Here is a 22647-nt window from a genome sequence, read left to right on the forward strand (position 1 = left end):
TCCCTTGCGTGAATGCAAAACGTTTATTATTCTTTTTGTATAACACCCAGGTAGATCTGTGTCAATTGGAGGAAGAAAAAAAAAACAATCGCACAAAAATTTTACAAGATTGTATCATGGCATCCACTACGAGGCCACATTGTACACAGCTGTGAAAGGCTGGTTTGTAGTCAATTGCGCGATTATTATCATCAATGCTGAAGGGCGTGAGTGTCTTAAGCAACTAGCACTGTGAAACACTTTTTTATAGTTGCACGTCAAGCGTCCAGCCTCCCAACCATTGCGCAAGTGGACGCTGGCCTGCGCATGCACACACAGGGTGTTCTAAAAGGCAAAAAAGGATGGAATGAAAACGCATGCTGTGACTAATGAATGTCGTGTGACTTCCAGTTCTCCAATCAAATGACTAGGTTCTACTTGGGCATTATGTCATAACACATTATTCATAATCATTGGTTAATTTAGAATAGTTTTTTTAAAGCCATTATACACTTTCGGAACAGAAAAAAAAAAAAAGTTCACAGGTTTACAAATAACTTACAGGGCTTACAGAAGGTAATGGTAAAAGACTTCTCTTGAAATATTATTTCACGAAATTTCAGAAAACATTAAAACAATTATCAATTCTCGATAGCGAGAATTACGGAGTTACTGTAAACACATGTCATGACACGGCAAAACATGCAGAAACAAGGTTGGGTTTCTCCGTTATTTTCTCCCGACTCCGATGACCGATTGAGCCCAAATTTTCACAGGTTTGTTATTTTACATAGAAGTTGTGATACACGAAGTGTGGGCCTTTGGACAATACTGTTTACCGAAAGTGTCCAATGGCTTTAAACCACAATGATTGAACAATGGCACACCATTCATGTCATTTTTTGTATCAAGCGAAAAAGGCACTCTTCTGCAATGCATACATTTATACTTGTACATCACTAATTTTTTATATTTATACATCCTTTGTTAAAAACCTACTTCCATTGCAGCGGGTGTTTTTCGTTGTGCTACTATGATATGAAAAAATATTTATTCCTTTGTTTCTTGTACTGCACCTTTTCATCAGTTATGCTTTTCGTCGTCGAATCCGCTTTGACCGACCACGTCCATGCGTGGGGTCACTTGGTCATCTTCTTCTAAGGATGAAATTGACAAATGGTGAACGCAACATGAAGCCAACTTGGTGGGTGTGTGTGGGTGTCTGTCAGGGTGTTTGACACATTGTTTGTGTGGGTGTCTGCCTTGGGTTTGATTTGGTTCACAGGTGATTGCGGTGCTTTCCTTCATCACTTGCATGTTTATTTAAATGTGAGAATTTATTATTTTGATGATTTTGACGATACTGGGCACTTTTTTAGTTTCCAGATAACCCTTGGTTTTCCAAACGGGGCGCGATATCATAAACATGTTTAAGCACACAAATAGCTAAGCACAACAAACAAATCCTGACCTGGATAAGGTTACCAGCCAAACTTCCATGTCAGGTGTACAATTTGTGACTGGTGTCCTGCTCAAAATTGCTAAGCAGGGAATTTTTAAGTTGTAATTTACTTAATGTTGGCAGTTTCCCTTGATCCCTCTGCTGTCGTTTCCAAGGTTGTATTGTGAACTTGGATGTGGTCCATGGCTACACGGCAGTCACAGGTTGAATAGCTTCTGACTGGACCCACCCCCCCCCCCTCCCAACAAAGAAATGTTTTTTTCTTTCTGGTTGGGTGTTTGATTCCAGTAACGTTCCGCTATCGATAAATTATCAAAATGTTGATTCTCACATCACTCAACAATATCATATCCATTAACATTGCAATTTAATTTCCATTTGGGAACTTGAGTTCATTAACCGTAAAGCTTTTGTAGTTATTAGAATCCCCCTGTGGAAAAGGAACAACTAGATTAATAAGCGTCTTCCCTAGCACTTTTATTGGGTGCGTTCGATTAGCTTCCCCGGGTCGACCCTGTAGTGCTCATCCGGGTGAGCCCCTGACAAGAGTTAATCGAATAATCTCACTCGTTCTTTCGTGGTGACATCATGCACCTCGGGCCTGCCCCAAGTGACCCGCTCCACAAGCAGGGCACTGGGGGCTGACCTGGGTGAGCCCCTGAAATGACGTCAAAGCTATTCGAACGTATTGGGGGCAGATCGTTGTCGACCTAGGGAAGCTAATCGAACGCACCCAATGTTATATATTTTTCTAGCGGATGAACCTTGTAGGTACATGTACAATGTAGCTCCAATCTACTTGCTATAATAATAGCCAGAATGATTCTTAGATCATACAAATCACTGAAGAATTAGGGTGACAGAAATCTACTTGCAAATAGCTGAAATGTTTATCTTCCGTTCGCGAATGCCAATGAGAGAGATGCGGTTGGTACCCGCCGTCTCCCCGCTAAATGTGGATGGATTCGACGTTCTTGTGAAAATACTATTGCATTTCTCTGCTGTTTTTTCAGCAAGTAGCCACTGCATTGCAGTTGAAATTTTCATACATGACTTTTATTGTATCTTATTCAATAATGTGGTCCTTAAAATAAATCAGTAATTAGGCTTAAAAAAAAAAAACTCTATGACCCTACCTTTAAATTATAATTTTTACAGCAAACTTTTCCTCACGTACCTCTATCAAACACATTGCCAGTGATTGACAGAACATGTTTTGGTTTGTACAAAATTATTTAATGATTATTGGTACAAACGGTCACACAGTTTGGCAATCTGCTGTTTGTTTTTATCAATAAACCATTTCAAATAAAAATGTGATATGAGCAGTGTTTGAACTTCCCAATAAAAGCCAATAAGCCATTTGCAAGTTCGATTTGAATAAAGTCATATGACTTGCTGAGATACAAATTACCACTTTCATTGGATTTCCTCAGGCTATAAAGACATTTGCTATGTCAAGTGGTTTGGGCAAGCCTTTGCATAGCAACCTTACCTGGTTCAATTGTGCCATTATACACACTCATTCAGAATTGTGTGTTCACCGTCTCTTCAAAACTAATCAAAAAGCTTGCCCCCGAATTGTGCGACAAAGCAACTGTCTCGATAGTCTGAGGAATTCAAATTTGATTGGTATCGTGATCAAGCACGTCATTGTACCAGACAATATTCAAATCTAACATGCAAATGGCTTATTGAATGAAATGCCTTGCTGTCAGAGTGTTCTATCAAAATTTAGAGGGTGTTTTCCGTGTGAGTTCTCGCTAGAAATAACATGATTAAGGCTAGGGTGTAAAGGTCATGGCATGGAGAGTAATTACATGAGAACGATCCTCACCAAGATTAACCACAATGCAGTTCACTTCCTCTCATTCCTTCCTCTTCCTTGGTAACCATTTCCTTAGCAACCATCATCTTCACTTCATCAGTGGTGGTGGTTTTGATTGGATGCAACATCTCCTTGTCACACTCACTGGTATTGGGATGGCTTGACCCTTGACCCTTGACCCTAACAGCACTTAACCCCTAACCTACTTGAAACCACCACATTCCAACACACTGCAAACCAACATTTTGGGGGAAACATCCACAAGATGGTTGGACTTGTAGCTCGGACATTTTACTGCAGCAGGATTTTATTTATACATGAATCAAAAAAGGGAATTGATACTTTAGAATCAAAATGAGAAGACAGTTTTATCATCTAAACTGTTTCATTTGAACAAAACAGTAAGAGAAGATTTACTTTGTCTGTTTCATGGGTGATAATCTGCAGTTTGAAAGATATGTGTGAGACTCAAACTCAACATTTGAACATCATTCTTTTGAGATAAAGATGTTGAATTGAAAGAAAAAGGAAACAAAAAACACTAGTCTTGTCCTGTCATGAGCTTATTTGCTCAACACTGAAATCTTGGGCCTGTAAAATGTTTGACTTGCATTAGCTTTGCTGCAATGCATCAATTGTTGGAATTTGATGGATTCTGGGTGATAAGAAGTGGATAGAAACGATTGTTTTGTATTAAATTTTTGAAGATGTCTTGTAAAACAGTGGTTTTTCTTTGCCGTCATGTAAAAGTTAACCTTAACTTTTTTTATTCCCTTACTTTCTCCCTGCTTGACCTGTTTGCTCTCCCTTGCACATGAACCCTCAGCACCAGTAGGTAAGTGGTTTTTAAGAAGTCGCAAAAATGTCGTCTTCTTTTTTTCTTAATTCCATGTTACACAAGGCAGGTTACAGGCAACCAGGGCCAAGATTCATGGCTCTGCCTAACGCCAAATTCTGCACTTGCGATCACTGTTCTCTGCTTATAGGGCAAGTGCAAAATTTCTGCTCTATCTGTGTAGCCTAGTAACTTGGAGTGCGTATGCGCACAAGACAAAATCCCACCTACAAAAGACCCACCTACTTAAAACAGTTATTTCCTGGGGGAAGGCACGGGATTGGGGCTTGAGTCAAGTCTACTTATACATTGGTTCAGGGCTTGAATTTGGAGGGAAAATCCACAAGACCACAGGGGCTTGTTGCTCTACTTTTGCTGGACCATTTTTTTTAAACAAGACCATGAATCAAAATGAGAAAAATTACTTTCTGACAAAGCTTATAACAAGCATTTCACTGTTTTTGTTTGAACAAGCACCAAGACTTTCGGAGAAGGGCTCGTTGCTCAATATTTGCTGGACCAAAAATTGGTTTTCCAAGACCAGAATCGATAATGAGAAAAACTCCTTTCCGACTTAACAAGTTAATTAACTGTTTTTGTTTCAACAAGTACCAAGACTTATGGAGAAGATGTTGTCTAATTATGACTCTTGGTATTTGAGGATCGGTACTGTATATAAAGTTGCAAAACGCAAAGTCAACATTGGAACACCATATTATAAAGTGGGGGTATAAATATTAAAATGAAAAGCACAAGACTGCCAGACTTGTCCGATCGTGAGTTTACTGGCCTGACACTAAAACCACTGGTCTCTGGCCTGTTCCAGTGTTTAATTCGAGCCCTGTGGTTGTATCCGCAGTTTACAATTAAATATTTTCTTATGATCCACACCATGCAAACCTTCGAACACCACTTATCCTTGACATTACCCGTAGCTTGTTGTCCTGAAATATTATTCTTGAAGTTTGATTTTACAGAGCTATTTCTTTTAGTAACGGACAACTTTATTATCTTAGGGTGAGTCCACGCTTCAAGCATCTTCCAGATGTCTTCGACGGGGATGTGACTTATCAGTTTGACTCCACCGGAATGTTCCATTGGTGCAAGGAGAGAACGTCAGCTTATGCACTCTTGGTGAGGTTTTTTTTTTTTTTTTTTAGTTGCCATATCCTCCACCATCCTCCAAAATGTGGCTTGTTTTTGTTAAAGGCAGTGGACACTATTGGTTATACATTACCTCAAAATAATTATTATCATAAAACCTTACTTGGTAACAAGTAATAGGGACAGGTTGATAGTATAAAACAATGTGAGAAACGGCTCCAACTGAAGTGACGTAGTTTTCGAGAAAGAAGTAATTTTCCACCAATTTGATTATCCTCAGAATAAGATTTTGAGGTCTCGAAATCAAGCATCTGAAAACACACAACTTTGTGTGACAGGGGTGTTTGTTTTTTCATACAGTAGTTATCTCGCAACTTTGGCGACCAATTGAGCTCAAACTTTCACAGGTTTGTTATTTTATGCATATGTTGAGATACACCGAGTGAGAAGACTGGTCTTTGACAATTACCTTGATAGTTTTTAAAAACTTTTTCTGAATAGTTTTTAAAACTTTGCATTGAACTTCGTGATCTTTTATAGACACGCGAAGAGGCACAACAGACGAACTTGTCTGGTCACGTTGTAGTCTGTGTGTTCGGACATAGAAACTCCCCGCTTATTGGGATGAGAAACTTTGTGATGCCGCTGAGAGCGAGTAACTTTCATCTTGAGGAGCTCAAGACGATTGTCGTGTTAGGAGATCTTCAGTATATCGTCAGGGAATGGGAGACGTTGAAGAACTTCCCCAAAGTATATATCATGAATGTAAGTTTTACCGTGGTGATTTCTTTGGTTAGATGTTTATGTAAAAATGAATGGAATATCAGATAAACCCAAGACATTGTCAAAACAGTTTCAAAACAGGACTCGAACAGAACTCGAACCCACATTCTGCTGATCGGAAATACAAAAGAGCTTGTATCAGCTCGGCCTTGACAAGCAACAAACTGAATTAATTTTAATGAGTTGCCTTTTATCTTTATACCCTGATGCTCATTTGCAACTATTTTGGACCTAATCAAAGAGATCAGCAGACCTCCGTAGAAAGTTTTTCAAAATTTAAAAACTGTTGAAAATAATATCCATGAACTCTATGGGTGCGTTCGGTTAACTTCCCTGGGTCGCCCCTGGTCTGCCCGGTACGTTCCGAATAGCTTTGACGGGGCTCACCTGGGTCAGCCCCAAGTGCCCTGCTTGTGGAGTGGGTCACTTGGGGGTGACCTGTACATGCCGTCACCATGAGAGGGCGAGTGTGATCGTTCGATTAGACCTTGTCGGGGGCTCACCCGAGTGTACTTTCTAATAATTCACGATGTGAAAATATCTGTACTGACAGGTTGTAGTGACTGAATTGATTAACGTTGAGTAATTGTGAACTGTTTGAAATCCTTGAAGGGTTCACCACTCAGCCGAGCTGACCTACGCGCCGCCAACGTCAATCAGTGCGACATGTGCGTCATCCTCTCGGCCAACGACAGCACGTCCGAGGATCAGAGCCTCCAAGACAAGGAGACCATCTTAGCGTCGTTGAATCTGAAGGCGATGATGTTCGACGACTCAGTGGGGCTCCTCGTCGCTCAAGATCAAGGTGAAGATGAGGAGGATTCAGAGGGAGATGTTGGTCCTGGATCTTCATCTGAAGAGGAAGATGATGAGGGTCCGTCAGGACCGTCGGGACCGTCGGATTACAAGGATGTGCTGAAGACAACGGATGACAGTGATGGTGATTGACGCTGTGGTCAAACCAAACCCCGCCTCCCCACCTGTCAGACCCTGTGACATAAACCTTGGCATGACTGTTTGTCTCTTGTATTGTTTCCTTTTGTCTTCTCTGTATGCACTCTCTCAATCTTCTCGCTGCCTCTTATCTCATTGTCTTGTGCCCAAGAGCCCTAATACCCACATGTTTAATTTCTCTCCTTATTGTTTCCTGCCTTGGAGCCGCCCTATTTTCTCTTGCACCGTCTTGTCTGTGTTTCTCTGTCAAACTTACAACAAACAACTTATCTCGAAAGAGTTGATAGAAGAGACAATAGAATTAACTATAAACAGTAAACTTGCCAGTACTACATGTACCATGGGTAAGATAACTTTCTGAGGAGTGTCTGAAGAGAGCCATTGTGGTCTAGATGTTTTGAAATGATTTCAACTCTGAAGACGAGCAGAGTATACTGTTCAAAGTTGGCCCGTTTCATAGCCGACGCCCTTTTAAAAGAGCTTTTACACATGGTTGTACCTAGAGGTTTACTATTTCTAGTTATTTCTTATCTTATTTCACACCATGCGAAGATTCTAACACCAGGTACCAAATTTCTTGGCTATTGTTGATCTCTCTTGGCATGGTCTTGCCTGTGTTTCTTCGCCGACTCACTACAAGCTATTTATGTTGATGAGACTTCAGACAAGATTGAAGTGTTGTTCACCCTGTGGATGTAGTCTTGGTGCAAGACGTTTTTATTCATTATCACTAAAACTATCGCGATCCCCCCAGCTCTAAAGGTTGACTAACTCAACAAGAACATCTTGCACCGAGACTACTGTGGATAATGCACAATGTTTCTTCACCAGTTGGAATGAAATTGATTTTGGAATCGGGGGGGGGGGGGGGAAAAAGAGTTGCATGGATTGTGTTTGAACTGCATGGTTCTTTCGGGGAAGTTTTAAATAAGCGTAAACTTAAGGCCATGTCCGAAATGGTGACTTCGGCTAGAGCTATGGCATAGATCAGTGCGTCTGCCAGTGTTGATAGGCTGACGCGCGTGATCTAGCCGTAGCTCTAGCCGAAGTCGCTGTTTCGGACAGGGCCCAAGTTCCACTGTTGCATGCTCGTCAGCGCACATACCATGAGTGGTTGTGTATTGATTATCGACACACAATATTAGGTGACCTTTATGAAAACAAAGAAGTAGCTGTGAGAAATCAAGACTTCTAAATCATACCATGTTGTACGGTGGTTAACTCGGACCAATTCAAAATGGTCAAGATGACCACTGAGAAGGTTGTAAGATTTTAAAGCCAAGCCTCAAAGAATTATGGGATGTCGTGGCCAAGCGGTCTAAGCCAGTGGACTTGAGTTATGTAATTCACAGAATGTGGGTTCAAATCTTGCCCTGGTCGGCGACACTTGTGTCCTTGAGCAAGGCACTTTATCATAGTTGCTTCTCTCCATCCAGGAGTAAAAATGGGTACCGGCAAGAGCTGGATGGGGGGAGTAACTTGTGATGGCGGACTGGCATCCTGTCCAGGGGAAATTTTCTTATTCGTTTAATCATAAGGAAACCTGTTAAAAAAATCACAGATCTGATGAGCCTTACGAGCTTCGGTTATACTTTTTTTGTGACTGAATCATGATTCATTGAAATCGAACATGATGTAGGGTTGCACCATGAATTATGCTCAAGGGATCCTTTCTTGACTTTGATCATCCATGATCTTTAACTCTTTTATTTTTATTTTCTTCCTCAAAATTCTGATATTCCGAGTTGACATTTCCCTATTTTATTCTCATCTATTCCACTTTTTTTCTTCATATTCTTTCTTTTACTTTATCCTGATAATTGTACCTTGACTGGAAGGTCATCCAAGGTCAAATGTCACCCAAGGTCAAAGGTCACCCTAGGTCACAAGTCATCCTAGCTCGGCACATCCTTGTCATTCCGTTAAGTGACATAAAGCACACGTACACTCATAAGGCTCTTTTTGAATCCACGGCTTTGGCTTTCGGATTCGGCTTCAGGCTCCGTTCTCTGATCCGACTCCCTGAAAGCATGGCATGCGTATAGTCAAAACAACTGAGGGGTCTAGCTTGCCTGAGCGGAATCCGAAGTCGAAGCGGTGGATTCGAAAAGGGCCATAGTAACTCACATTGTGTTCCTTTTATAGATGCTCTGATAATGTTTTAGAGCAGAAACACTGCTGTTTGAAAAGTTTGTTTTTTAGTTAGTCAATGTTAAACACTTGAGGCCAATTTCATATTGTTGCTTAAAGTTAAGGATATTTTCAGGCTAACTATAGCAGAAAAACGTGCTAAGCGCAAGTGTGAGCTAGTAAGCAAGAAAATTAGGCGGCCAGCTTGCGTGTTCATCATGAATTTGCTTTATAAGTTGCCATTTTCGTTTCGTTAGCAGCACTATGAAATGGAAACTCATGGCAGCACTATGAGATGTTGGCCTGTGGTTTGTTATTTTATCCGGGAATAAACCACAAAAGAAACTTCGTAAAGGACATTTTAGAATGATTTTGGGGTTGAAAACAAAAATTGACTATAGTGTGACTTGAATCTGCGCGAGTTTTGTTTTGTCCTTAATTGAATTGAATAGTACTACTCTGAGAGGATAAAGCTTGTATAAATGCTTGCATTTTTTGTTTATACTAATACTACATATTTATACTAAATACTAAGTATTACTCAAATATTTCAAGGTTGTATTTGTACGAATAAATTATAAATAAGTGAAATGCTCAGGATACTTTGAGAAAATTCACCAAAACTTCTCTCTCTCGCATTCTGTGCATTCCTACATTCTTAGAACAATCCGATAAATCTACTCCGCGCTAGTAGAATATAGAAAGACAGTTCTCTCCACCTGGCAATTAGATACACACATGGTGTTACCGCAAACCAAATATATATTAAGTAGGATTTGAAACTTTGCAAGGTGGTGGAAATATTATATGGAAAGGTTTGCGGTAGCACCATGTAATGACTGTCTCTAAATGAGTTGGGGTGGTTCTGAAAAGAACCGCTGGTTTCAACTTGAGGTTTCAATCAGTATGCTCTGATCGTCTTCTGGAGAAAGCAGAGCATACTGATCGAAACGTCGAGTTGAAACCAGCGGTTCTTTTCAGAACCGCCCCAACTCATTTAGAGATGGTCATTATGTACATGGTGTTTATGAAAAACTTTCCAAATCAAATATACATTGATACCTCATCATGCAATGCCTCAAATCGTGTATATATTCTAAGAATTCCTAATTTAATTTCCGTGGGTGAACTCTTTTGACAGCGATTATGCCGATGCAACTCCCTCGAATGGACAGTCCGAAGAGGGATAACCCAGGGCGGAGAGGATCCGCTGTGGGAGCCAACGTTCCGATGATAACTGAATTGGGTGAGTGCACCAACAATTACTGTTTTTTTATGTAGGGCTTTATATACCTGTGGGGCGTCTCAAAGGGCTTCCAGTATTAGTACCCCTGGTCGCTGGGTGAATGAGTGTACAGTCTGTGCTGCCAAATATGTAGCGCTCTAAGCTAAATCAAACACAAGAACCATCTCTGCCCTAACAGGTACCCATTTACCCCTGGGGTGGAGAGAAGCAATTTTAGTTAAGTATCTTGCTTAGGAACTAAAGTGTCACGACCGGGACTCGAACCCATACTCTGCTAAGCAGAAGCACTCCCAGAGCTTGAGTCCGTTGCTCAGTATCAGCTCTACCCTGACCCGGCCCGGGGCCAACCACCCCTTGGCCATGTCGCCCATTGGCTATGCACCAAGATCCCGTAATTTTGGCAAGGCACTTAACTTGTGTTGTACTGCTGTGATGGATACATATTTAACAATTTTTGGTAACAAGCAATGGAGAGCTGTTGATAGTATACAACATTGTGACGAACAGCTCCCTCTGAAATAACATAGTTTTTGAGAAAGAGGTAATTTATTAATCAAATAATAAAGAGACTTCATATGCTGGGATACACCAAGTGAGAATACTGGTCTCGGACAATTACCAAATGTGTTCACATTGCCTTTATTTCAGCATTTTAGGTTTGTGCTTTACATGTATGTTTGTTTTCTCTTCATTTCTAGTGAACGACTGCAACGTGCAATTCTTGGATCAGGATGACGATGATGATCCTAACACAGAACTCTACCTAACTCAGCCTTTTGCATGTGGTACAGCCTTTGCTGTTAGTGTACTTGACTCCCTGATGAGTGCTGTACGTATACAAGAGACTGTTCCCCTTCTCTCTTCCCTTCCGACCCCATCCCCCTCCCACCCCTCAGCGACTGAGGAGCTATCGTTATTGCCACCCACATCCCCCTCCCACCTCTCCGATGATTCTAACACAGAACTCTACCTAACTCAGCCTTTTGCTTGTGGTACAGCCTTTGCTGTTAGTGTACTTGACACCCTGATGAGTGCTGTACGTATACAAGAGACTCTTCCCCTTCTCTCTCTTTCCTCCCCACCCTACCCCCCCCCCACCCCTCCGCAACTGAGGAGGTATGCTATTGCCATTGGAAGAAGGATTTAAAAGCAGAGTGTGGGTGGGAGCCTCAGTCATGACACTTGTGTCCTTAAGCAAGACACTTTAATTTTTCGTCCTTCGGGTGGGATGTAATAATAATAATAATGAACCATTTTTGTATAGCGTATATCACTATCACTGAGAAGTCTCTATGCGCTCAAATCATCACTCAGTGAAGCTCGCCCAACAGTATTACCCAGAGTCACTGGGTAATTCATTTCATCCGTAAAACATCACGCCGAACATGTAGCGCACCAAGCTAAATCAATCACAAGAACCATCTCTGCCCTCACAGGTACCCATTTACCCCTGGGTGAAAAGAAACAATTTTAGTGTCTTGCTAAAGTGTCATGACTGTAATTCGAATCATGTTTGGGAAAGAAAAAAAAAACGTTTCTGTAAATATCAATATATTTGATTTTGTTTCAGACTTACTTCAATGATAACGCTCTCACCTTAATCAGAACGCTGATTACAGGGGGTGCCACTCCCGAACTAGAGCAGATCTTAGCAGAAGGAGGCGATATGAAACCTGGTATGAGCACCCCTGATCTCTTAGCTAACCGAGATAGATGCAGAGTGGCGCAGATTCCGCTCATAGATGGCCCTCTATCGCAGTTTGGGGTAAGTATATTTTCAGACCCATTTTCTTTTTTGGTTTGTAGTTTTTGTGCGTGATTTTGTGTGTCCCAAATTTATTTATCAATCAATTAAATAGTAAGTAGGATTTGAAACTCTGCATGGTGAAAGTATAGCTAAGAGTGGTCTATGGTAACACCATGTGAAAATCTCTTTTGAGTAGTGTTTGTTCTGGGAAAAATAAACGTTTGCTCTGATCGTTTGATTTTGATTCTCCTGAAGACGATCTGAGCATACCGATCAAACTGTTCTTTTCAGAACCAACACTATACTCCAAAGAGACTTTCACATGTTATTATCATAAACCATGTGGTACTCACCCGCAACTATGTATAGTTAATTCATAATGGGTGCGTTCAATTAGCTTCCTTGGGTCGACCCTGCGGTGCTCACTCGGGTGAGCCCCTGACAAGAGCTAATTGCTCGGACACACTCCCAATCTGGTGGTGTTATCTTGCACATCGAGTCACCCCCAAGTGACCCACTCTACAATCAGGGCGCTGGGGGCTGACCCAGGTGAGCCCCTGGAATGAGGTCAAAGCTATTTGAACGTACCGTGGGCAGACCGGAGTCGACCCAGGGAAGCTTAACGAACGCACCCATTACATGTATCTCATTCTTGGCACTGTTTATGACTTGAACTTTTGCAATTGAAAGTCTTTTAATATTTCCGTAACGTTTTCTCGTTGTACAACAGGATGGCGGGATGTATGGTGACCTATTTATTGGGGCCATTAAGAAGTTTGGGATGCTCTGTTTCGGTATCTACCGGTTCCGTGATTCATCACTCTCCACTACCACTCCATCCTCCAAACGCTATGCCATCACAAACCCACCGTACGAGTTCCAACTCATGTCCACTGATCACGTGTTTGTCCTACGCCACTTTGACCCCTACCCACCATCCAAGGCAAAAAGTCAAAGTGCGGGGTCAACAAATGGGGGGCAGTACAAGAAGAAGAAACGAAAGAAAGATAAAACTGAGAAAAGAAACTCTGTTGGGAGTGTCGAGATGACCGCCCAAACTTCGACCCAATCATCACCGCCCTTGGTACCTGTTGCTAATGACAACAGCACTACAGTGTGCTGATAGTGAAAGGTCAAAAGTCAAGGGTCATCAGTCGACATGAGGAGAGGAGCAGTTATGCATTAGACTGACAGTAAGGAAAATGTTACCATGGAAAGTGGATGAAATCAGGAAATCGTTCTCTTGAGCAGAAGACCATTTTAAAGATCAGAGGTCAATATAATGGGGGCAGAAGTGGGATATGGTTGTTTAGAGGGTCGATTCTTAACTATTAACTATTACATTATAGAATGTCAAGAATTGAGCAGTATGATGCTGTTTATATCAAGCGTGCATGCCGGTATGTGCATGTTTTACTTCTTGTGCATGATAGATGTATCTTTTATACATTGAAAGAAATACTGGTGGCGGGGTGACGTTGTTAGATACAAATTAAATTGTATAAAATATTTATTTATGAAGGTGTTTATTTTTGTATAAGTTTCAGGAGACGGAACGTTTCCTTTATTTATTTCTGGCAAGTTTGGCAAAGTGCAAGTAGATCTAGTCTGTTCTATCTGCAGGAATTACACAAAGGAAAAAGATCTAATCACACTACAAATCTAAGTTGGAATTTTCATTTATGAATTATTCTTTCAAAACGGTGGAACGTTAGGCAAGGAAAGTGTTTTTGAAAAGGTTTTTTAAGCCTGAGATTGTTTTGGACATAGACCATGATACCCTTTGTTTACAAAGATAGCGACCTTTTGTACATTCCAGGGCGATTCTGGGCAGGCGAGATACTACACATGGGCCCAATTCATAAAGGTGCTTAAAGGCAGTGTACACGATTGGTAATTACTCAGAAGAATGTTTAGCATAAAACCTTACTTGGTAACGAGTAATGGGGAGAGGTTGATAGTATAAAACATTTTGAGAAAGGGCTCCCTCTGAAGTAACGTAGTTTTCGAGAAAAAAAGTAAATTTCCACGAATTTGATTTCGAGACCTCAGATTTAGAATTTGGGGTCTCGAAATCAAGCATCTGAAAGCACACAACTTCGTGTGACAAGGGTGTTTTTTCTTTCATTATTATTAACCAAAGAGCTCAAATTTTCACAGGTGTGTTATTTTATGCATATGTTGAGAAGACTGGTCTTTGATAATTACCAAAAAGATTGCTAAGCAAAACAAAATAATGCTTACTAAAATAAGGTTACCTGCCAAACCATCATGTCACATGTACCCTATTAGTGACTGTATCCTGCTCATTTCTGCTTAGCAAAAAAAAGTAATATTTTCTGCTTTTAAAAAGCAGCTCTATGAAATTGGGCCCAGCTCATGTGGGAATTAGTTTGACAATTTCTGTAATAATTTCCACACAAATCCACGAGTTTTATACAAAAATCAACATGTTTTAAGCTATTTGATGTGCTTTTCCGTTGGGTTGTGTACAAATCGTGCCTGCAGGGAATTCCAGGCTCAGTGCCTCTTTTGTGATGTCAAAGGTCACTTGTGAATGGTCTATACAATTGAAACATTCAAAAGATTACTGAATTTTCATTTTGGTTTTACCAAAGGTTAAATAGTTCAACTGCTGCAATTTTGTTTTACTTACAGTTGCATTATGTTCTTTGAATCTGTCATTTAAAATATGAATACTGTTCCTGCCGTCGATTTCACCAAACTCTTCCCAACTATCCAAAGACGTTAGTATGCATTGAACCCATCCTAAGTTAGGACGAGTTACTCGTCCTAACTCGAGATAGGATTAATCCTAGCGTGTCGCGAAATTGGCTGCAAGTTTGTGCTTATGAATGTATATTAATTGGTTTGTTAAATATCTGCTGTGGTAAACACTATATAAAGTTGTATATTTTTGGGGGCTTTGCAATGGTCGTCGGAGTGGCTGAACACTATTTGTACATGTACTTACGATTTAAGAACAAAACTGTTATGTGCCTTGATTTTTAAGTAACGGACGAGACATGTGTATCCTTACCATCCATTCGTCCACACACTTACAGGAACACGTTGCCTTGGATCGGTCGAGTTGGTCTTTGAAAAGCATTTGAAACCGTTTGTTATAAAATGCATACATATGGTCTTTTAAATGTAGAATATAATGATCCACACAAGTATCACTCGAAATTGCAATGTTTTCCTTTTACATCGCGAACTAACACGGTCGGCCATTTTATGGAGTCAAAATTTTGACTCCACAAAATGGCCGACCGTATTTCTTCGTGACGTAATAAAAGGAAAACCAGGCAATTACGAGGTATCTTTGTGGGGATCATTATATTCTACTTTTAAAATATCTTTCTACCCATATGCTTTTAATAACAAATGGCTTTCAAACGCTTTACAGAGACCAACTCGACCGATCCAAGGCAACGTGTTCCTTAAAAGATGTTATTGTTCCAGGTTCTGAGATGTGAGACTGATATCTCAGTGTAAATATTTTATCGAACTAGGATGAAAGGTTGCTGCCTGACACCCCCCCTCATCCAAGAGGGAAAAAAATGAAATAAAATTATTTAACCATTACAGTTTTTTCAAACTACTTTAATACTCTATATATACCCTTGGCAGTTTTATGGCTCAATAATCAGTACTTTTTATACAGGTAAATATTACTCCTACAGAAATCTCCTGCGTGTACCATGGTATTAAATCCCTCATTATGTCTGCGATGGAAACAATAAACAATCTATAACAAATGCTTAAGTTCCACTCTCCTGTCTAAGCCCACAAGATCTTTTCCAAGTTTCTTAAAACTACCTATTCGGTGACTTTCTAATCTGGACACAATTTCATTAAGCTGCTTTAGCACAGTAAGTAGCTAAGCACAAAAAAAGTATGCTTACCAAAATATGGTTACCAGCCAAATTGACATTTGTAGTATCAAGTGGCTGGTATCCTGCTGATATTTGCTTAGAACAATTGTTTGAGCAGCTCTATGAAATTGAGCCCAATATGCCCAAATTTTAATTAGACCTGCTTAATTAGCTGTCAATTTAAAGCCATTATACACTTTCGGAACAGAACAAAAGATAAAAGTTCACAGATTTACAAATAACTTACAGGGTTTACAGAAGGTAATGGTCAAATACTTCTCTTGAAATATTATTCCCTGAAACCCTTTATTTTTTGAGAAAACATTAAAACAATTATCAAATCACGATATCGAGATTTACGGATTTATTTTAAAACACATGTCATGCATGGAGAAGTGTGCGGAAACAAGGGTGGGTTTTCCCATTGTTTTCTCCCGACACCCATGACAGTTTGAGCCTAAATTTTCACAGCTTTGTTATTTTATATATAAGTTGTGATACACGAAGTGTGGGCCTTTGGACAATACTGTTTACCGAAAGTGTCCAATGGCTTTAACAGAAAATAGCAGGATACCAATCACAGATGGTGTATGTGAAATGGTAGTTTGGCTGGTTACCGTATTCTGGTAAGCATAATTTTATTGTGCTTAACAATCTTTTTGTGCTTGTTAGCAGCTCTATGAAATTTGGCCCTGTTTTTTTTTTTAAATATTTGTGTGGTTATAACAATTATTAGTCGGAAAATCCTGCTCTTAAGAAATGCACTTTTTATGCTGTTTAATGATGTTTGAATTCCTGCATGATAAAAGTGCAATCGTTAATTAAATTTTCTCCATGCAAGGACAATCATACAGTGTTTAACCCTTTACAGACTATTCAAGTCTGTGTATTGATCACCATTCAACCAGACGGGGCTAATATGGCTAAGGTTTTGACAAAACTTGTGAGTGTCAAAGTGTCTGGAAAAAGGAAATGTAACAGAAAAATTGTTTTGTTTCAGATATGTTATACACTAATATTAAAATGGAAAGGACAAGGTAAATTCAGAACGTGACCTTTCATTTGACCTTTTTGTCTAAGTGGAAATAGGTCAGAAATTGCGGCTGTTTTTGGCCGCTATATTGACACTTTGGTACAAGCCGTTGTAGTCTGTAAAGGGTTTAAACCTCTTTAATTTTTTTTATTAAGAATGAATGAATAAGGAATTTATTAAGAAAATTTTCATAATCGTATGTCGTCAGTCTACATGTTGTTTATTTTGACAATCAGGTAATATTATAGACTTGTGGACAAGTCGTTAAATGTCTGTCGCGGTGATAGTGTTCCGGCTCTCCCCTCGATTCCCGCGGTATTCTCCTGAGACTGCTGCCCCCCTCCCGCGAGACTACTGCTCTCACAACTACGGTCCCATTTAACGAGGAGTAGAAGTCGAGCAACCAGCAGTTCGCGCGAGAGCACCGCCACAACTCTTCTATCTCACCGCGTGGGACCATTAACGACTTGTCCACGAAAAAATATTGTAGCATTTTGCGCTCGATATGGCATGGTGTCCCCGCATAGCTGTGTCCTCAATGTCTCAATTGACCCTAAAAGGGGAGGGGTACATCTGTACAAGAGGAACAATTGTGTTGCAAACAGTTTAGTTTTTTTTTTTTTGGGGGGGGGGGGAACACACTCTCTGCCTCATATTTGGCATAGTAGTTTTAAGTACACTGCTAAAATTGATTTTCCTGAAATATGAAGGAAAACAAATTATGAAAACTTTCCTTGTTTTACTCCCAAAAATCTTATTAGAAAAATATTCTTGGTAGAAACCATAAACCATAGAAATCTTGTCTTTATTTTATTTTTTTTATTTTTTTCATTTCAAAAATACAATTCTTAGCATTGTATATAATATTTAGAGCCCATCTTACACTCATTTAAATGTTCACAGAATTGTATGTAATTTCTTATTTGGAGTTGTTTCAAGTAAAAGTGTAATATTTGAGGAATTTTTTTTCACCAGTATGGATAAATTGCTGCACAAGTCTTTCCTTTTAGTTTGTGCTTGCAGTGTTCCGATACCGCCCACTCTTTATTGTATAACTTTAAAGGGTCTATGTACTTTTTGTCGGGTCTATGTACTTTTTGCAGGACAAAAAAACACAATGTCCACAGATTTACACTTAACTTACACAGTTTGAAGATAACGATGGTAGAAAGCTTCCCTGAAAATCTTACTTGCTGAAGTGCTGCAGTTTTTGAGAAATGAGTAAAACAATGTCATGAAAACAATCATTGTCTCACTGATCATGAGACGAAAATTGTTTTAGCATGTAGAAACGTTTTTTTCCGTGAAATTGGTTTACTCATTTCTCAAAAACTACAGCACCTCGGCATTTAATATTTTAAGGTACACTTTCTACTATCATTATCTTCAAACGGTGTAAGTTTATTGTAAATCTGTGGATATTGTGTTTTGTGTTACAAACAGTACCCATTAAACACTACAGCAACTAGTTGTAAGAAGTGTTTCATCCAGTTCATTACAGGTACTTATAAATACATGCATTAAAAAAAAAAAGGGAAAATATTTCCTGTACAAAAAAAATCTTAATTGCCTTATTGTTAAAAATGTGGTTTACGGCAACTTTAAGAATCACACTATTAAATAAATAATTTTGAAGACGGAAGCAATTGTTGTTTTTAACCTTTTTAAAAATATTTATTTCAGGTTCACAATTCAACCCAAATCACAAAACGGAGTCGGCTATGATTTTGGATTGTACATAGTGTCTATTTCAAGTTCGTATTGTACTTCATATAGACGATGTGACCTCTGACATCACTCGAAAACCATAACACGGTTCGCGCGCATACCGCCGGGCAAAACCTTTGTGTTTTGGCAGCCAGCTAGAAAGTGTATGCAACCTTACCATGACTACGCGTATTTTTGCCCGGCGAAACATGACGTATACAGTGTTTTGTCAACAGAGGGCGGTTTGAATGTAAACAAAGATCACATCGTCTATTGGGTGTGTGTGCACAGGCTCTTGTGTTTAACAACGGTCACCTTTCAAAGGTGCCTTTTGATCATTGTCAAAGACCGGTATTCTCACTTGGTGTATCCCATATGCATAAAATAACAAATGTAGGAAAATTTGCAAGAGAATTATGAAAGAAAAACACATTTGTTGCATTTCTTTGTGTGCTTTCAGATGCATAATCAAAGGCTTCAGCTGAAGTCTTTTAATATTTGAGTGAGAAATAACCGCTTTCTCAAAAAAATACATTACTTCAGAGGGAGCAATTTCTCACAAAGTTTTAAACTATCAACAGCTCTCTGATGCTCGTTACCAAGTACATTTTTATGCTAACAATTATTTTGATTACCAATAGAGTCCTAGTCTTTAAACAATGGACCCTGCAAATGTTTGTGTTTGCTCGACTTGGACCCCACTGAGGAATTTGGTAGAACTAAGAAATAGTATAACAACAATAGGACCCCCACAAACTTATCCGAACGACAATAGTACTCCACATGGTTGACTGTGAACATTTTTGCTCACCACCAAGTAATTATAAACTTAAAGGGGACACTGTTGGTAGTCAAAGAACAGTGTATCTCAACATATGCATAAAATAACAAACCTGTGAAAATTTGAATTCAATTGGTCGTCGAAGTTGCAAGACAACTTGAAAGAAAAAACCACCTTGTCACACAAAGTTGTGTGCTTTCAGTTGCTTGATTTCGAGACCTCAAAATCTAATTCTGAGGTCTCGAAATCAAATTGAGTAATTACCAATAGTGTTCACTGCCTTTAAGGTAAACTGACTGGGTTAATTGTCTTTGGTCAACATTCTTGTTCCAGTGAAGATGTTGAGCTGCAGCGAACTGCTCATGAGCATGACATGCATTACCGATAAAAAATACCCCGTGCATACAATTGCACAAAGTTCATCAAGCTAAGCTCTCACTGCAGCATTCAACTTCATTTTTATCTCATTTTGATTCTGGTCATTGTAAAATCGATTTTGGTTCTGTAACCATTTCGCACAACAAGAGCTGTGGTCTTGAGGCCCTCGAATTCAAGCCCTGGATGGTCAGTGCATCCAGTGACAACTCAGTTGACGACAATCACAGAAGAATTGTGTTTTGTTCTCATTTTGATTCTGGTAATTGTAAAAACGGTTCTGGGCGAGTAAACCTTTTGAGCAACAAGCTGGTTGTCTTGTGGTATTGTCCCTCAAGTCAAGCCCAGGATGGTCAGTTTATTCAGTGACAACTCAGTTCATGGCAATCACAGAAAACGTTTTTTTTTCTTTTCTCATTTTGATTCTGGTAATTGTGAAAACATATCTGGCCGAGTAAACATTTTGAGCAGCAAGCCTTGGACAGAGGTTTCAGTTCATTCAGTGACCACTCAGTTCATGACAATCACAGAATACATTTGTTTTCCTCATTTTTATTCTGTTAATTAAACAAGCCCTGTGGTCTTGTGGAATTTTCTCTCACATTCAAGCCTGGGACAGAAGTGCAGTCCATTCAGAAACAACTCAGTTCATGAGAACCACAGCAAAATTGTTCTCTCGTTTTGATTCTGCTTTTGTAAAACTATTCCGGTCAAGTAACCAAGCCCTGAGGTCTTGTGGAATTGTCCCTCAAGTTCTGCGGAAGGCATTATGTATCTCAGGTTGATTTCTCTTCACAGAAGTTCTGATCACCTATGTCTAAGAACTCTTCCAGCTCGTTGTCGATGTTGAGCTCCACTACCACCCCCTGAGTCCCCATCATTGTCTCCCCCACCACCGCTCATTATGACAACACCGAATAAGAGTCCAGCAAACAGTAATCCCGGCAGTCCGAAAAACAGCATTGCGAGAAGAAAACCGACAGTCACGAGCGGTTCAATTCTGTACGTTCCAATGTTAAAGCTTGGGATGCCTAATCCAATCAGACGCTGATTCAGCGATTGAAAGATGGACACTTGCTGACCTTGGTGAACCCCTGCCCCTTGACCTTGGTGTCCGTATTGATGAGGTTCGCTGTTGTCATGAACATAGCCCTAGATGTAGAAATGACAAGAAATTAATAATAAAATAAATGAAAAACATTTGTATAGCGCCTTATGCAAGGCATTAAAGTGCTTCACAAAAAAACCCAAACAGAAACAGCAACTTATTTACAGATAGAAAACACTCATACAATCTTACAATTTAGCAGATAGACAATACGTATACCAACAAAGTATAGGAATTTATAAAAATAAAAATACAGTCTCATCTAAAATCACTAAAGTTTGAAATATCAAAGTCTACTTGTAGGTATCAATTTAAAGGTTTACTCAAATTGTTGCATTTCATAGTTAATAGTTCAATTTATTTCCACTCAATCATTTAAAATAACAAAATATAACATTGCAGGAGAGAAAACTGTAGATTAAGTGGGGAGGTCGACCCCCCCAAAATTGTGTATACATAATATATATGAGTAAGAACAATGCAAGAATACACTGAAATAATTGAAGGCACACAAACTAGTTATCGCTAATACAAGGACAAACACAAACATTTGTTTATTCTTCATGTGAAGCCAAGGACTCTCCGGAAAAAGAAAAACAAACTTTTATACTATACTAGCCAATTCTTGGCCCAAAGAACCCCATGGAGAGAGGAGACAAATAAGAAAGTTTCAGTTTTAGAGAATGATTTCAGGGGAAAACCTTGCAATCAGGGACTGAAAACTCAATGCACATATAGTGCCCCTGGCGGGATTCGAACCAGCGATCCGAACCAGGGATCCCAGAGGGTGGTGGAAGAAGACGTTAACCCAATGTTTGTATGAGAGAGATTGGCTTGGCGTTGTTCACGTGGAAGTTTGCCGAGTACCCTTGACGGGAAGATCATCTAAACAAGCCAACCTGACCACGCATAGTTGCTGTTGAGAAAATTCAATGATTACAGCCTAAAAACTCACCATGCGACCAGCTCTATTTCTCGGTGCATTGCCAGAATGTGAGGACTGTTGAGCTCTTGGGTCATTATCTGCAACGATGTCTCCATTTTCGAGTATCCTCACCATGGTTACTACAGAATGAGAGGGTCAATTACTTAAATGAAAATTAAAATATTATTATTTTTAGTATTTCAGAATGTGTTGTTTTCCTCTGGGCTCTGTCTGTTTTCTAGATTTATGTATGCCACAACCCTTCTTGTTAGGTAAGAAAACAACTCAGTGTCATTTTGGAAAAGTTTCCGTAGGGGCCACCGCTTTTTCATTCGATATGAAATAAATTGTAATAATTATTATCAACTAATTTAACTCAATGAGATCCCTTTGGAGTTAATTAACGGCGGATAAATTGGTGGCGACATCCGGAAGATTATCCAAAAGTGGTGGCGCCATACGGAAACTTTTCCATTTCGTAAAAATGGGCGTGTTTTGTATAAAAAAAAGATAATTTTATTGAATATAGCTAGCTGGCTGTGTTGTTGTCGTGTTTCTTATCTTTCATATCTTTCTTATCTTTATAAGGATAAATCACACATTATTTTAGAATATACAAAACCTATAGATCAAACTGTTACATAGGATTGTGCTACTTACCTCAAATTAGCTTTTCAAAGATAAAAATATTCGCTAGAAAAATGGTTATGTTGCTTCAATTGCTCTATTATTATGCTATTCCCATTTTCCCATTATATACAGTGCAGTACAC

At 39.5% G+C, this 22647-nt stretch overlaps 2 protein-coding genes across 12 annotated transcripts in view; one reads left to right on the forward strand and one right to left on the reverse strand.

Annotated features, from left to right (window-relative positions):
• LOC117303636 (calcium-activated potassium channel subunit alpha-1-like) overlaps nt 1–14010 on the forward strand; it is a 97207-nt gene extending 83197 nt beyond the window's left edge. For 8 of the 11 annotated variants that reach the window (XM_033787852.1, XM_033787859.1, XM_033787856.1 and 5 more), the window contains 9 exons: nt 1067–1183; nt 4096–4104; nt 5121–5238; nt 5749–5973; nt 6604–6931; nt 10217–10321; nt 11020–11150; nt 11892–12086; nt 12799–14010. In XM_033787852.1, the coding sequence (XP_033643743.1) occupies nt 1067–1183; nt 4096–4104; nt 5121–5238; nt 5749–5973; nt 6604–6931; nt 10217–10321; nt 11020–11150; nt 11892–12086; nt 12799–13191 (1621 nt within the window). In that variant the 3' untranslated portion in view covers nt 13192–14010. The remainder of the gene's footprint in view (nt 1–1066; nt 1184–4095; nt 4105–5120; nt 5239–5748; nt 5974–6603; nt 6932–10216; nt 10322–11019; nt 11151–11891; nt 12087–12798) is intronic. The other 3 variants (XM_033787861.1, XM_033787862.1, XM_033787858.1) reach the window with 2 other exon arrangements.
• Nucleotides 14011–19685: 5675 nt separating this feature from the next.
• Nucleotides 19686–22641, reverse strand: LOC117303774 (protein FAM241B-like). The gene is made up of 3 exons (XM_033788123.1): nt 22536–22641; nt 21906–22015; nt 19686–20994 (listed from the first exon to the last, which is right to left on the reverse strand). The coding sequence occupies exons 2-3, from the start codon at nt 22008–22010 to the stop codon at nt 20650–20652; spliced, it is 450 nt and encodes a 149-aa protein (XP_033644014.1). The 5' UTR covers nt 22011–22015; nt 22536–22641; the 3' UTR covers nt 19686–20649.
• Nucleotides 22642–22647: the final 6 nt, after the last annotated feature.

The sequence above is a fragment of the Asterias rubens genome, chromosome 20, assembly GCF_902459465.1.
Source record: "Asterias rubens chromosome 20, eAstRub1.3, whole genome shotgun sequence".
NCBI lineage: Eukaryota > Metazoa > Echinodermata > Asteroidea > Forcipulatida > Asteriidae > Asterias > Asterias rubens.